Source organism: Telopea speciosissima, chromosome 3 (assembly GCF_018873765.1).
Source record: "Telopea speciosissima isolate NSW1024214 ecotype Mountain lineage chromosome 3, Tspe_v1, whole genome shotgun sequence".
In the NCBI taxonomy this organism is placed as follows: domain Eukaryota; kingdom Viridiplantae; phylum Streptophyta; class Magnoliopsida; order Proteales; family Proteaceae; genus Telopea; species Telopea speciosissima.
The window spans coordinates 49,330,262-49,347,677 of record NC_057918.1 but is presented as its reverse complement, the minus strand read 5'-3'; the positions used below and the strand labels follow the sequence as shown (position 1 = coordinate 49,347,677).

The 17,416-nt window shown below is 36.9% G+C and overlaps 1 protein-coding gene across 1 annotated transcript; it reads right to left on the bottom strand.

The window, feature by feature from the left end:
* Positions 1-1,328: 1,328 nt before the first annotated feature.
* Positions 1,329-4,503, bottom strand: LOC122655242 (transcription factor MYB64-like). The gene is made up of 3 exons (XM_043849451.1): positions 4,270-4,503; positions 1,684-1,838; positions 1,329-1,620 (listed from the first exon to the last, which is right to left on the bottom strand). Exons 1-3 carry the CDS (start codon positions 4,501-4,503, stop codon positions 1,329-1,331), a joined length of 681 nt encoding a protein of 226 aa, XP_043705386.1.
* Between the last annotated feature and the right edge of the window lie 12,913 nt (positions 4,504-17,416).

Below are 17,416 nucleotides of genomic sequence, written 5' to 3'. Positions count from 1 at the left end.
AGTCCGAACAGGGTCTGGGCTGAAATATCTTGACCCTGAGGGCGAGTCAGAGTGGAAAATTTCTAACCCTAAGTTAGGGTCGGGTCGGGTCAGGGTTGAGGCCTCAGGTTGAGCCTGACCCTATTTTAAATTATACTATAAAATATATATTGATATAATATATTTATTATGAACTTTAAATGTCACCCACATTTTGTTATATAACATATTATATATGAAGATAATAAGTGATATAAACATTTTATTATAGTGTTATTTTAAGCAAAATTGATAATTTTTTCCCCATCCCAGTCTAACTCATGCATCTCCCTTCCCCCTCCCCATGATCAGGACCAATCAGGGTTAGCCTGGCCCCACCTTGAGGGCGGGTCAGGGTTGGATTTTTCAGGCCTTGAGTAAAGGTCGGGTCGGGCCTGGGCCCAACTAAGTGGACTCAAGGTTGGGCTAGGGTTTTATAAAGCCCGGCCCAACCCAACCCTATTGCACCCCTACCTATAGTACATTAAACACCTATCATAATTGAAGAGTGAAAATCATAAATATACTCTAATTTATATGTACCACTTAGAATCTTAGGGGCTGCCCCAGGTCCCAGGTAATATTCGAGTTAATATATATATATATATATATATATATATATATATATATATATATATATATATATATATATATATATATATATATATATATATACCACTTAGAATCATTATACATAATCGTAATGTAACACATTAACTTTTACCATCAAAAAAAAAAATGTAACAAATTACATCGTACTTTAAGGTGTATTTTAATTTTTTTTTGGGAGGGGGTAGGGTTGGTGCCTTTGAGTGCTTACCTACATACAAGCTTATGAATTAAACATATAATTAGTTACAATCCACCAAAGCATAACGGAAGGTGAAAAAGATTACGCCAGACTTTTCATAAAGCAACAAATGTCATAACATTTCTAACAAAGCCAATAGTTTCTCCTTCTCCACCCCAAAAAATAAAAGAAATGAAAAGTTTCTATTATTTTATTCATTTCCTTTTTCTCGTTACAATGCCCACCCATTCTTCTTCCTGCTATACTATACAATACTATGACTTAATTCATGAGACAATAAGATATCTATCTAGCTTCTACTTATCTTATTCTTCTTATTTTCCCCCCAACATAACTTTTTTTTCTTCCAAAAAGGACCCTTCTAAAATCACTTTAAAAATCCCAACATACAAATGTATCTGGGTTGACACAGAAATGAAGCATCATTTGGATATTGGCTTGAGTGATCATCTCCACCAAGTCCATCTCCCTCTTTGTCTCATACTACAACAATGAATCCCTATCCAATGGCATTTCCATCTCCAAATTTTGTATCATCAACAACAGATGTGTCCAGAATCTCATCAGATATAGACATAAGACTGTAATTCTCAGGAAACATCATCGTATTGGTGAAATATAAATTTGAAATGTTGCTAGAAACATAATTGGGCACTAAGCCATCACTTGCAAAAAATTCAGCACTCTTTGCAAACTGAATTGACGGTCCGGTCATGACATTACGAGTTTGCATGTTGGCATTGGTGCATACATGACTTTCATTATCTGCAATGTTTGATGTTTCAATCAAGCTATTGATGTACTTTTGCAAGAGAGAACTTGAATCTTGATTTTGTGAGCTTCGAAATTTTCACCTTGATAATTCCCTTCTTTTGATTCCATTCCAGTAGTTCTTTATGAAATTTGTAGTTCTTTCATTCATCATCTTTGCAATCTCTACCCATTTATTTCTTAATTCTATATGGGCCTTAATTATAATCTCGTCCTCCTCCTCGGTCCATTCAGCTTTCTGCAAGTAATAAGTATGTATGTTATCATTTAAAAGATGTTTCTATCCACTGATGAAATGAAAGTGAATGGTGTAAAACCACCAATTTTGGACTTATACACTTTAATATCGTACTTATCCATGAAGAATCGACACGTATAGAAGAATGACGGAACAGTTAATGATTCCATAGGTACATCATATAGTGTGCGACACATAATAAGGAAGCTTTGCATGCAACGGTGTACAATGTGCTGATAATGAATGTATTTGTACATATACATGTATATGGATATGATTATATGTGTGTGTATGCACAGCAAGTTCATGGATGTGCTAGATTCAATAAATTCCACATATAGAAAATACAAAGCAAAAAGGAAGAAGAAGAAAAAGAAGAACCGTGATGTTCGGCCTCAGATGGTTGTGCCATCTTTCCCTGCATTGTTTTCCTATTGTTCCTTCCAACTTTTTTGCAATTTGAGACCATTTTTCAACCCATTCTCCTCCACCAAGTGTACTAAATGTCTGCACATAACTTTGTGATCAATGCTTGTTTTTAAATAAGAAATAAGGAAACCAATATTTTTTTTGGATGAAAACTAAACATTCTATACAAGATGATTCATTATTCATGATAAGAAAAAAAACCTCCTTAACTGTCTTCTTCAGCTATCCATTGCCCTTTGATCAGATTAGCCTTCTTTTGGGCTTCACCTATCCTCCTAATTGAAAAATTCCTTCTAACCATGGTCTATTTTTCTACAAAACCTAATTTTTGCAGCAATGCATGCCATCTGCTCAGGTGAAAATGCCAAGTTAGGTGACTCTAGTTCTCGAAAATTCAAAGAGAGGTTCCTATCTTGGGCAATCACGATTTTGGACGCGATTCCAGGGGGAAAATTCATGAAGGCCCAATTTTGAAAATTCTCCATGACACTGCCTTCTATAAGGGGCATCAAATCTGAGATATTGAAATTCGAAGAAGATCCATTCGTTAAAGTTTCGAACTAATCGAAATAAGGAGCGACCCCTAAATTCGAATTTGACAATAAACCATCAACATGAAACTTATCATTTTGGTGGAAATCATGGAGATATCCTTTAGATGAGCAAGCATTTAAGGGAAACTCGTCTCCAAATCTCAGTTTCATGTAATTTTCCGGCAAAATTGATGGCTGGAAAGTGAGATCATCTACGTATTTGGTATCAAACTCCATGGGAGAGAGATTGGATAAGAGAACAACAAAAACTAAAGAAAACAGTTGTAGTGGTTTTGGAGTTGTGGGATGTCTTAGGTTCCTTCTTAGAAATTTATAGGAGGGAGGGGTGTCATTGTTAAGCTTATCTTTTCTTAGTACTATGAAGGGGACTAAGGGTAGGGATGTAAATGGATATTCGTAAATCCGTATTCGATCCGCATTCGTATCCATTTAGAAGAATCCGAATCCATCCGAAACTAATCGAATACGAATATGATAATCCCCCTATCCGACCGATTATTATCCGATTCGTTTAGCAGTCTGATGGTAATAAAATATTTGAAATATAACTTTGTGTTTATCTATCCTTTTAAGTTACCTTATTGGATTTTGTTATCTTATTTTTATAAATTTATAAGTTAAGATAGTGTGATTCTTTTTCTAGATTTGCTATTGGTTTATATATATATATTGCTTTATGCAATGTGATACATAGAATTACATATCTATTAAAAAATCAAAAGTTAAAAACACGTAAGAGAATAAATGACTAAGAAGAGTAGAAGAAAGGGTAGTTACTGAACTCTCAAGTCTCAACCTTAACCCTCATCATAAAAACGGTAAATATTTCAACGAATAGTCGAAAAATCATATTTGATCCGTATTCATATCCATTTAGAAGAACCTGTATTCAAAAAATATTATCCGAAAATTATCTGAATCCGTTCGAAAACCGATAGGATATTATCCGAATCCGTCCGAATATAATCGGATACGACTATGATAATGCCACTATCCAACTGAATTCGATCCGTTTACTTCCCTACATAAGAGCAATAATGTTTTTTAACCCCAAAAAAAAAATGGCATTAATGTTTCTGTCGTTTGGAAGTTTTTTTGCTTCTAGAAAGTTGTTAGTCAAGGGATTCCACGTGGCATCTGTACAGAGATTTTTTGGACATTTCAAGGCAATGTATGGTGTAGGAGAGTTGTGATTGGATATTTAAATTGTTCGGATATATTTAATTAAATCTTTGGTGGAAGTTGAGAAGACTACCCAAACAAGCTCGCTACAATGATATCTTTTACCAAATGAGTAACTACCTAACCTAGAAACTAATAACACATGAGCCTTGATTTATTAGTGAATTAAAATCATTATATTTTTGATCAACTAAAGGCCATTTATTGCTACCCAATTTTTTTTTTGAATGACAACTTTGGTAACTGTAGACGCTAAATTTTGTCACCCCTGACAATGATGACAACCAGACACAGATGACTGACGACGTCCGTTGCTGATACCCATCAAACCCAGAAACATTTAAGAAGAGCCAAAACCTCCCAATACTTGGGAAACGATCATAGAGCTTGTGGCCAGGATTCCGCAGTGCAGTAGTAGCCACCGCAACTACGAAGCCCGAGGGCCAGGCTTCTGCGGTCCAACTTGGACCACGGAAGCGCCACAGCCACGGCACCTCCATGATCAAAGGAACTACTTTGGCACTGCAGTAGTCTACCACAGCATCGTGGAGCGCCAGGGACCCCTATACCCCTATAAATAGGGGTCCCCTTCTGCATAGTGGGGGAGAGTTTTCTCAGGATCCGCACTCTATAGCTCCCATTTCACCTATTTTGCTCCCTAGAGCCCTATTTCGCCTATTTCGAGGTCCACCTCACTTCTAGTTTTGAACCTTCAGATCTGTTACCCTGTCTAAAGTCTAGATCCTCCGAACCCGACTTTCCTAACCCATTTTCGTATCATTCCCTTGAAGATCGAAGAGTTCCTTATAGCGTAGTTATTTTGTCCAAGGATTGAGCATCTGGTTCCCAAGACCTTGTGACGCTGTTCTTCTGTCCGAGGATTGAGCATCTGGCTCCCAAGACTCCAAGTACAAAACTTAACATTTGCAAGCCGTTACTCTATCTGACAGAGGATAAGTCAGTCATTTGTCTTCACCTGAGCTGAGGACACTTTCCACTTTGCATCTTTCATAATCGCATTGGTCTATTATGCAGGTATACATTCTTATCGTTGATCTTTAATTTAGGTACAATGTAGACTCTTAAGTGTCCATGTTCAATGTACATAGTATTCAGCATAATATAGTTTAGTTCTCTTCAAATAGCTTATGCATCATGGTTTAGCCGAATATGTCAGTATAGAACATTTATAACGAGAGAATATTCGAAAACAAGCATCTAGTCGAAAGACTAGTTTAACCAGGCGAGGTGGGTGCCTAACACCTTCCCACTCTCGTAACCTGCCTGCTTACCCAGAACCTCTGACCAGATCACATGGAATCACGTAGCCCTTTATAAGGCTACACCAATTGGGTCCTAGGCCCTAGTTCTAGGTGGCGATTCCATTTCATATGATAGCAGGACCCCCATCCCAGATATGAAAGAATCATTCAAACCAAATATTCCTCCTATCACCCGATCCCCGAAAGGAGGGACCCCTTTCCTCTGAGAGGAAATCTTGTGGCAGATCGTCACAGTGGCGACTCCACTGGGGATACAATGGTTAATCTTTCAATACTAGATGTTACCATTGAACGTAAGAATTTTTCCCTTATGAATTTTTGTCTGATAACATGTATGGCTAACCCCTTTTGTGTACTAACAGCATCATACATCGTGTTCAAAGTGAAATCAAAAGACGAGGGTACTCCCTATTGTGCTCTATCATCGGGGAGGTGGGGTACATCATACTAAGTACTCTGAGATCGGATGATAGCTGCTTCTTGCACCACTTTCATGCACACACACAACATGGGAATACATTTAACCCTATGGTTAGTCATTGGACCCCATCTGTAGTCATAAGTAATTCGTGGCGAAGCCACAACCCTTGATATTTATTGTACGGTTTAGAATCACCAACAAGGGTAATCGCTAGTGTGTCGTGGGGTATTTTCAATACCCAAAAAAGGCACTAGGTTGATTACTTTGAGATCGTGTGACCTATTCCCTAGGTATATGAAAATGACCACGTACCCACAACTCGCTTAAAGCGACAGGTATTTCGGTTTTGTCAAGGATAACCTTATTCTGTCCGATCAGCCTACCTATTGCATGCATCATGTAGGAAAATAGACTATATATGATTAGGACATGCCACAAACTGACATCGTAGTATGTCTTAGGCTATAAACGAGATTCTCAGTGGTGTACCCCTCCTAATGTGGATTGCCTGTCGTGGAAAAGAGCTTTATCCGTCCCTCGATAGTCCCCAAACTATATTGCATTGCACTTTTAGGAAATTAAAGAGGATTACTGAGAGCTGAAAGGACTGATTCATATGCCTGATTCTAGATCCCATGAAGCCACCATCGAAGGTGGCAAAAATGGCTACTGTCAGCCAAAATAATATATCCTACTCATATAAGCAACAACTCTCAAAGCAGAAGCAATCCCAAACATAGTAACCCATATACTCTTTGTATTATAAGCTTAGCACTCTAGTGAAATTCTTGTAATTGTTTAGCTTTTGTCTCACTAAACCTTCTACCACATGGTCACATTCCTCGGGCTATGCCTCTTTTACCTGTGGAAGAGTGATCGTGAGAACAGAGTGAAGCGGATATGGTTTGTGAGAGAGAGACAGGAGAGTGTAGAAGGAAATGCTTGATCAAAGAAATTTAGTTTTTTAATTTGTTATTTGACAGAATATTTGTAACCTTTCGCTCCCTCCAACATTAAAATTCCTACAAAACTTAGTTTTAAGCTCTTATATTTATTCATTTAATCTTATCCTTAGGTGTCATAATTAAATAATATCTATTGAATCATTTACAATTTAAGCTGCTTTTTCGAAGTTTTCTTCGAAGATTTAGTTTTTTTTGTTTGCTTTTCTGATTGATTTCATTCGCTCTACAAGTAGTGATTCTTTGTCACATGCTCTGCTTAAGGCCGACGTTGCCTGTAAAAAAAATCTAAGGTCAGGTTATTTCATTCGTTCAATGTCGATGGAACTGATGGGGAAGATGACCAATGCATTCTTGTCGCTAGTCCTCATGTTCGGAGGGAGCAAACGGAAGATAGTTCTGTCTATCGCCTTTGGTGCTGGTCTATTCTCTGGGAGCATGAGATCAGATCGGATTTCCTAAATGGAAGTTCAGTATCATTTTATTCCTAAGGAATGGGAATCAACGGAATCAAGAATCGGAGTGTTATCAAATAAAACCTTGAAATAGGAGGGTTTGATTGGCTTTTGAATCGAAACCCTTAGGTTAGGATTACTACGGGTCCAACTAAGCTAGTAAAGGCTCAAAATGCAAAGGTAATGGTAAATATGTAATTTCAATAAAAAGCAAAACACTTTGTAAAGTTAAAGTAACAAATAGTGGTATTGTTGTAATTTATTGGAGTTAATAAGTAGGGAGGAATAGTCTTGGAATGGAAAACATTACAAGGACAGAAGGGAATAATGGAACAAAGGGGAGGATAATGTGGGGAACAGAGGAACTATGATATTTAATTACACATAGAAGGCTTCTTCTTCCTCACTATAGAAACAATGAACTAGTGGTAACTCCATCTTAGAAATGATGATCGAGGTCTTGTCCCTTGAGCCCAAATCTAATAAGGTTTCAAGGATAGGATTCGTGTAGTTCCAAACTTTATATATATATAAACCATATGAAAAACCAAGCAATGCAGTTGATCAAAGCTCTAATACCATACGAAAAACCAGGCAATGCAGTAAATGTGCTCAGTGTGTGAGGTAGATCTATAGAAAATACTATCCGATTTGGAAATCCATAATACTTGATACATAAACTTGAAATCAAGAACAGACTTGATACAAAGACTTGAATTCGTAAACTTGAATACAAAAGACTTGGATATGAAAACTTACACGGACTTGATGATACTAGTAAAATAATAATATAAAGAAAAGCTTGGGTGGATAACTTGGTCGAAACTGGAAGTGGCGAGCTAGATAGTCTGGGTAGGGGATGAAGAGCTTCTTCCTTACACAAGACTTACAAACTCAAAATTTGAAAAACTGAAAGCTTTGGCTCTGAGAATTTAGATCTGAGTTCTCTATTCTCAAAATCCAGTGCCTTCTTTGAAGAAAACTCTTCCTATTTATAAGCGGAAGGAGATCCTATTTCCTTCGTAAAATTTGCTGAGGTCTGCCTTTGAAACTGTGCAACTCTGGAGGAAGAGGGAATCCTGTAGGTTGTCAAATCTTGTTTTCTTGATTCAGCTTTTGAATTTTGCTTTCTCTGTGAAATGACAAGAGCATTTTGTCAGTCCAATAGGTGATCTTGGGATGGAATCTTCTGGGATGATTTGCTTTCCCTGTTCATGATAAGAACATTTTATCAGCCCAATAGGTGGTTTTGGATTGGAATCTTTTACGATCGCACCGAGGCATTCCACGTGTCAATGACACTGTTTTCCTCATTGGTTGGATCCAAGGATTTTACCATATTAGATTGAGTCCGGTAGTGGCTTGACTAACTAATCCTGAGTTAGTAATAGGAACACTTCTTTTTGCCAAGTGTCACTTGCTCTCTTTCTCTCTCTTAAAGTAATTTGCTTATTTTTTGCTACCTTTCATTTGAATGGATTTACCCTTGGATTTGGCCATGGACCTTGCTGTTGAAGAAGTGACCTGTTGTGTGATGAGGTCATCATCTTCACATGGATCTTCTACAAATTGGCCTTGATGAAGGTGGTGAGATATTGATCCTATGTTGAACCGTTCATCTTCATCTTCGTCACTTGCTGGTCCAAGTTCTTCTAGTTCAGCTTTCAACTGTCGGTGTTTTGCCCTGATTTCTTCTATCAACCCTGGAGAAGGAGCTAGTTTTGGTACTAGTTGTAGTCCTGTAATGGTCTTGATTATAGCTTCTTTGCTGCACTTGGTTAGGTCACATCCATCCCATCATTTAACATAAAATGACCTGGTGAGGCTACGTAGGGTCAATTCTGTGGATTCGAGATACTCGATTTAATAATCCCAATACATTATCCATACAAGATGGCAATTGTTTGAGTTAAAATAATACCGCAAGCGTACGGGTCAATCGTAGCTACGGGTCGAACACGAGGAGATATACGCCACTCTATTTAATTAACTTAAAAGTAATGCAAAGTGGATTAAATTAAAGTGTTAAATTAAACTAATTAAACTAATAAAAATTAATGCATCCTAACTTATAAGCATCTAACAAAATTAAGGGATTAAATTGGCGTCCTAACACATGAGCATCTAACCTATCAAACTAAAGCGAATTGAAAGGAATAACAAAAACGCAGCCACACTTCATAATCACATAAAAAGAAATAAAGGAGTAAAAGTGCATCCACATACCACAACCATATAAAAAAAATAAAAGCAATAGAGGAAGAAGAAGAAGAAGATAGAGAGAGATAGAGGAAAGGGAGAATGAGATTAAGGGTTTAGAGAATGAGATACCTTGATGTGCTTGAATACTTGAATAAACTCACCATGGCTTCCTCTTCTAAATCTCCATGTCTTGTCATCAACATAGGAACTTAGACTAGGAAGTTTTAAACTAAAACTATTACAACCATTAAACTAGACTTATGAAATCAAAACTAAGAACTTAAGCCAAAAATAGGAAAAGAAGAGAAAATTTCACTAAGTGAATGAAATAAAAATTACACTAAAAAACTGAATTAAAATTGAACTAGAAACTAACTAAAAACTGAACTAAAAAACTACTTCGTACAACCCAAAGGGCAAGGGGTATTTATAGGGGGAAGAGAAGAGAAGAGAGAAGAGGGAAGTGTAGGAGAAATATTCCCTAAGAAAAGAGAATATTCTCTTCTCCTTCCTCTTTACAATGCCTTGAATCCTAAGAAAAAGAAAAAATAGAAAGAAGAAGAAGAGAAAATTGTTTACATAGACCTTCATTTCGAAAAGTAAACTTCCAATTCTAACAAGTGCTTCCTTTTCTTTGTAGATATCTTCTCAAGCAATAAAATCAAAGCATCTTTGATTTTTCAACCTTCCATAGATGAGAAAATATCTTTCAAAATAAATCTATCCCAAGTAGAATTTCAGAAATGCCCTTGAGAAGTTGGAGGAGAGAAAGGGTGATGACTAGGATTCCTTCAAGAATAAATAAAATACCCATTCTATCCTTCAGAAAACGTGGAGCATGAGGTGCTTATATAGGCCTCACCATTGTGTTCCTTGCGAAAAATCACCCAAAATAGACCCAAATTTCGTCCAATTTGGAGTTTGGGAGCCCAAGATATCTCAAGTTGAAGTTGGACTGTCCAGAGCCCTCCAAATGGAATCTTTCGGGTACAGGAAATATAACTTCTAATAATTGCGTTAAGATCCCTAGAATTGAACTTTCGCTTCACTTTCTCCCCGGCCGAGTGTCAATAATTACAAATAAACCCCTACAGACCATTTTCACGCTTCGTTACGGAAACGGCCGTAACTTCTTCGTTTCAACTCGGAATCAAGTGCCGTTTGAACCGTTACGAAGCTGACTCGATGGGCTACACATCCAAGTCATTAACACCTTTAAACAGCATAAAAACATTTCTTTAGCATCATCTCTTCCATTTTCTCAAGAATTCACCTAAAACCTGAAAAGCACAAGAAAACACCGAGTAACTCTGTCCAATGTGGTAAAATGTATGATTTATGCCCTAAGATTTCACACATAAATGTGCTCATCAGCAATGTAAGAAGAACCAGAAGAGATCATACTATTTTGGGGCCTTTGTTGTGTGTTCGCAAAAAGCTACAAAGATTTTCATGACTTTTGGTGGCAAGATTTCTTCGATTGGACCATACGCAGTCCACCATTTTGAGAACCTGTTTGGAATTGGGCTTGAAAACATGTAGTCAAAGTAGAAAAACCATGAATGGTGGTTTTCTGAGTTTTGATAGAGGAATGCAAACTGCCACGCATCCATATAGTCAAAGTAATGGTATTCTTGGGGTAGATATTGTTGGGAAAATTTTTAGGTTGACAAAGGGTGAGCAGCCCAATCTTGTGATGTGAGGATCTTGAGGATAGTAACTGTTGAATGGGTTACTAGATGTATCTCATTTTTGTCAAAATTTTGTTTCATCCTTATGAAGTCAGTGTCTATAAGGATATATTCATAAAATTCTTGTATCTTGGCAGGATTTGGAGAGTAATAATGTCATCCTTGATAGAAACTTTGTTTGCAACATCTGTTGGAGTGTTACACTTGAGTGTATAAGGTTCTTCTAGATGAATGAGATCTTAGTAGAAAGCTTTATGGACATATTTGCTCTTTGGTTTGGGTTGAGAGGTTTGCTTTGATATTTCTTTCTGTGTACTTGGTCTTGAGACTGTTTGGGATGTTGCAACCACATGGGTAAAAAGGACAATTGAGCTTGTTTGTTTGGTGTTTGCTAACTAGTTGAGAGGTAGGGGCTTTGCATAAGAATACTTGGACCTGACTATTGAGGAAAGAGGTTGCTCCTTTGGTGGAACCATCCTAATCAGGTTAATGGTTTTTGGTCCCTGTAAGAATTCATGAGTAAGGAAGTCAGGGATTGAATTCATTTCTCCTTTGGTATGAAGGATATCAAAATCAAAATTCAATAAAAGGGCTTGCCATCTAGCAAAAATTTGTCTTGATCCAATATTTTGAACATCATTTTTCAAAACTTGTTTGGCAGCACTACAATCAACCCGTACTAAAATTTTCTTATTTAACAAATCACCTTGAAACTTTTGAATACATAAAACTATTGACAAAACTTCCTTTTTGATTGTACTGTAATTCTTTTTAGCAGAATTCCCGGTTTCAAATGTGAATTGGGCTAATTATTCTTTGTCTGGTCTACCTATTTTAGGATTCCTCCATATCCTATAATTGAGGCGTCTATTTCGACTATTTTAAATAGAATTGGATTTGCAAGGTAAAGGCATGAGATTTCTTTGACTAATTGTTTGATCTTTTGAACGACTCTGATTTGTTCATTTGTCCAAGTAGGAGGTTTCGTTTTTAGTCGTAAATACAAAGGCTCACAAATTTTTCTTATGTGTGGAATAAAATCTCTAACATAATTTAGATTTCCGAGAAAGCATTGTAGTTGTTTCTTTTCAAGAATTTGATCTATAAATTTGTCAGCAAAAGCAATTGTTCTTTCTATGGGGATAATCGTTCCTTGGTGAACATAATGTCCTAAAAATCTAATTTTGGTCTGAAATAATTCTATTTTCTTTTGGGAAAGAACTAAACAACTTTTTTCATTACTTGGTAGAAGCGTTTCAAATGTTTAAAATGTTGTTCTATGGATTCTAAAAAATATAAGAATATCATCTATATAGACAATGTCATAATTTATATAAGGGTTTAAAATGTCATTCATTTACTTGGAGCATTTTTTAATCCAAAGGGCATTATATTCCATTCAGAATGCCCAAAAGGAGTGGTAAATGCGGTTTTGTATCAGTTTTATTCATGGATTTGGATTTGCCAGAATCCGGACTTCATATCAAATGTAGAAAAGATTGTTGCTCGATAAACTTTCTGGAGTATATCTCTTTTGTTAGTAATAGGATGTCTTATCCATTGTAAAGCATCATTTAAAGGTTTATAATACATAACTAATCTTGATGTTCGTCTTTCAATCTCAACATTTTTGTTGACATAGAAGGCTGCATAACTCCATTGAGATTTGCTTTTCCTAATTAATTTCTTATCTAGGAGTTCTTAAATTTTATTTTTTTTTTTTTGCAAGTTTCTTGTAATTCTTGATTCATTTGAATTGGTCTTGCTTTGGAAGGTTTATTTTTCTCAGAAAAGTCCTTTTCATATGGGAGTCTTATGTATGTTTCTTTCTATGCCAAAATGAATCAGGGAAATCAGAACATAAGTGTTGTTCAAATTGTTTTTGGATACTTGTTATTTGTTGTTGTATTAATATATATCTTTTGATCTTTCTTCGATTCTTTTATGGGCTACTTCTTTCTTTAAGTATTCCAAATGTTTTTCTTTTTTATTGATCATATTTATGCTATGTGCTTTAGTAATAGCTACAGCTTTAACCATGTCTATTTGTTTAGTTTGAGTTCTTTCTAAAAATTCAAAAATTATTTTCTTTCCTTGAACTTTAGTTGAGATTCCTTGGTCAGTAATAGTAAAAGTTTAATTAATTCTATCAAAGGTAGTCCTAATATGATTTCTGAGTCTAGATCTCGAACCAAAATGAATACTTGCTTAAGGCAAACACATTGCTTACATATGTGTACATCCGAAAGTTTATAATTTATAATTATATTAGAACCATTTGCACTTGCTAACCTTTGTTTTGTTTTTTCAAAATATTGAGTTGGGACTATCCCTTCTTGAATACAATTTAATTCGACTCCTGTATCAATAAGAGCAGTAGCTGTAATTTTATGGGAAGAATAAATTACTATTGTAATCTTTACATACCACTTTTGAGGGGAAACATTTTGGATTAATCTAATAAAATTATGATGGTCTTCTGTTTCCTTTGTTTCTTGATTATTATGGGTTTATTCTATAGTTGATCCTAAATCATTTTATATATATACATATATTATACTCGAAAGTATACCTCTACCTATAAGACACCTAGAGTCACCACTAACATCAAGACAACACGAGATTCACTTACAACCTTTCACAAATGCACATACAACATCATTATCCTATCAATGAGTTCAAGAATTCAATCACACGTACGTCAATACACCACACTTTACATACAACACCCAGGTCAACTGTTCACAATCACACAAGTAGATCAACCAATAATCATTCCTCCTTACCTTTAGTACATTAAACACCTATCATAATTGAAGAGGGAAAATCGTAAATATACTCTAATTTATATATGCCACATAGAATAATTATACATAATCGTAATGTAACACATATTACATCATACTAACTAATAATTAAATAAGCACATCGTTACGCAAATTCGGGAGAAATTCCAAAGTAGAGTCCACTCACATTGATTTGTTCAAACCCCCAGATCATGGCCCATCTGTCATCATACAAAGGCTAAAGGTAAGTTAGAGTCTCCAAAATCCCAATTACCCCCTCCCCATTGATCTTGATTGTGAAAATAGGCCAAATAGGCCTTTTGAGGTTATCTAGACTCACCGGTTGCTATCCGGATGGGTATTCAGACTCATTGGATGGTGATCCGATTGTCACTATTTTTTTTTAACCCGAATATTCTCTGGGACCCGGGCTGGCCCCTAGCAATTTATTAAAGATCAATCAACCAATAAAACGGATTACAAGGGGGGTAAATACCCGCCTTACCCCAACCCGAGATGAGAACATTATCATTCATACACTCTAACAGACCATACCTCACTCCCATACAAAACCCACAAAAATAATTAATGAGTTCTCAACACTGGAATATCGGTTACATCCTCACGCAGAATACGCCTGAGACCCAGAGAAAGCTTCAATCAGAAGCGAAGAAGGAATTACTCACCGAGTCACAAGCCCAATTTTCCAGCCAGTCAGCAGCCCTATTGCCTTCTCTGAAGGTGAAAGAAATCCTGGGGTGAAATGAATCAATCATAACTTGAATGTCATGGAGCCAATATCATCCTTTCTAAAGAGTGCACTTTTTGAGGAAGTACGACGCACCACCATGGAGGAATCCGTGTTAACATGGAAGTCCGAATACCCCATAGTTGTGCATATGTGGAGACCATCTTTTAGAGCTCTGATTTCTACAATAAAGTTGGTACACTCCCCATAAAAATTTGCAAAGGCTGCCAACAAACGACCATCATTGCCTCTAATAATGCCCCCTCCATCCCCAAACCCGGATTCCCCCTGCATGCGCCATCCACATTGAGCTTGACAGAATTGAAGGGGGGCACCAGTATACGGGGATGGGCATTTTGTGTCGAATTGGAATGTGAGAGAGGTTAAAAATATCAAGAATAAGAGACTCCTTTAAGGTTGGAGATTTTGAGAAAGAGCCGAAGTATGGAATTTTTTTAATCTAGCTTTTTACTGCCTCAATAATGTAGCAAGCCGACCTTGCTCTTTCCCCATGCCTCCTATTATTTCTCTCTTTCCTAAGAGTTCCCATATGATAAATTAGGGAATAAAACCCATTATCATCCCATAAAAACTCTTGCTTGAAGCATGGTATTGCTAGAACAATACCCTACTTTTAACATCCTGCAAAGGAATCACTTCCACTTCAAAGAGTCTAGAGAAAGAAGTCCATACTTTAGTGGCAGTATTACCTTTGACCAAACAATGAGAAGTAGAATCACCTTTTGGCCTAGCATAGCACAGACATTTGGAAACAAGTGGCACTCCCATTTTCTTCAAAGCCTCATCCGTTGGAATTTCACCACTCATAATCTGCCAAGAGAAGAAGCCAGTTTTTGTTGGAATGGATTGATTCCAAAACCATTTTGAAAATAGTTTTTTCTCCTCCACATTTCTGATTTCATTCCATAACGATCTAGGGGAAATTTTCCCATCACTTGCCGGCGTCCACACGAGCCTGTCATTCTTATTAGACAAGTAGTAAGTATTCCCCAATATGCTATCATGCACTTCCTGAGAGTCTATTTGCAACAGAATTTCTTTATTCCAACTTCCCTCAATAGTGAGAACGTCCCTTATTGCAAATTGAGATCCAGGTGGAGCTTCCCATCAACATGGTCCATTAGAGGACCCCATCCCGACCAATTATCAATCCAAAAATTGATATCTCCCAATCCAATATGCCATCTAGAATTTGACAATAACAACTCCCTTTGATTTAAAGCTCTTTTCCAAGAAATTAATCCAACATCTCTCACATTGGCCAAAGCGATGTGGTTATTCTAAAGAATTTGCACCACAATGAATTTCTGTCATAATTCTCCAGAGGCCCTTAAATCTAAGGGCACTACCAATGTCTTCTAAATGCCGGATGCCAAGCCTTCCTTCCTCTATCAGCCGTGCAATCTTATACCAACCCACCCAATGGTGTCGTTTTCCCCAATCCGAAAATCCCCATAAAAAATCAGAACATATACTGTTAAATTTTTTTTTATCACAGTACTGGGAATATCCAAAACAGGCATAATATGAATGGGCATAGAGGAGAAGACATGCCTGAGGAGAATAAACCTTCCACCCACCGAAAGTAACTTTCCTTTCTACCCCGCCACTTTCTTGCGCATTTTTGCCAAAAAATCATCAAAAAAAGTTGATACGGAGCCTTCCTACATAAAGAGGAGCACCAAGATATGTAATTGGCAAGCTTTTCCTGACAAATCCTGTAACAGCCTCAACCATTTGAAATTTATTTTCCTCAATTTTTTTCCCTAAAACAAAGTAACTCTTTGGCTTATTTACTAGCTTCCTTGAGGATCCTTCATACCTGCTAATAAAATCGAGAATTTCCTTTAGGGATTTTTTCATGCATCTCGAAAGAAGTATGGTGTCATCTGCGAACAGACTAAGTGTAATTCCAGGACAACCCCATGGCAGTTGGTAGCACTCCGTTCTACCCTCTACAAAGAGTGTTCTCAAACCTCTACTAAGAAATTCCTCAGCTAAAATGAAATGAGATGGCGATAAAGGATCTCCTTGTAGAATTCCCCTAGAAAATTTGAAGAAACCAGTAGGCCTGCCATCCAAAACAAATGAGAACCAACAATTTTCCATCATTTTTTTTAATAAGATAAATCCACCTTTCTGCGAAACCAAACCTGAACAGAACTTGATAGAGAAACTCCCATTCAAGGCGATCATATGCCTTAGCCATATCCAGCTTGAGAACCACATTCCCACCTCGGGATTTCCTATTTATGTCATGAACAACTTCTTGAACCAAGGCTATATTATCATGAATGCTTCGACCTTGGACAAAACCCACTTGTTCCTCAAAAACTATGCCAGGGTGAATAGAAGCCAGTCTAGAGGAAATTATTTTGGCAATAATTTTATAAGAAAATTTGCAAAGGTTAATGGGACGAAAATCGAACATTACCTCAGGCCCTTTTTTCTTAGGGATGAGCACCGGATGTGTAGATGTGTAGCTCCTAGGCAAGAAACCTCTCGTAAAAAAATCCTTTACCAATTCCCAAACATCACTACCCACAACATCCCAACAAGCTATAAAAAAATAACCGGAGAAGTCATCCGGACCGGAGCACTATCCATGGATACATAAAAAACTGCCTTCTTGACTTCCTCAAAAGATGGGAAGGTTAAAAGAAGAGCATTACCTTCATCGGTAACTAACCGAGGAATGATTTGTAACAAATCATCTCTTTGAGAGCCCTGAGATGCAAACATTTTCTCAAAATATCTAATAGCCTCAGCCGAGACCCACTCCTCGCCCAAAATCCATGTTCCATTGCCATCTTTAATTTTTTCAACACCATTTTTGCTTCACCG

Bases quoted from the DNA above. Each gene is read 5' to 3' on its own strand.
- LOC122655242 (XM_043849451.1), bottom strand. From the start codon at position 4,503: ATGGAGGTGCCGTGGCTGTGGCGCTTCCGTGGTCCAAGTTGGACCGCA. The intron at 1,839-4,269 runs GTGACAAAATTT...TATTACTTGCAG, and splicing joins GGTTGTCATCATTGTCAGGG to AAAGCTGAATGGACCGAGGA. The intron at 1,621-1,683 runs GTGAAAATTTCG...GTACATCAATAG, and splicing joins AAAAGAAGGGAATTATCAAG to CTTGATTGAAACATCAAACA.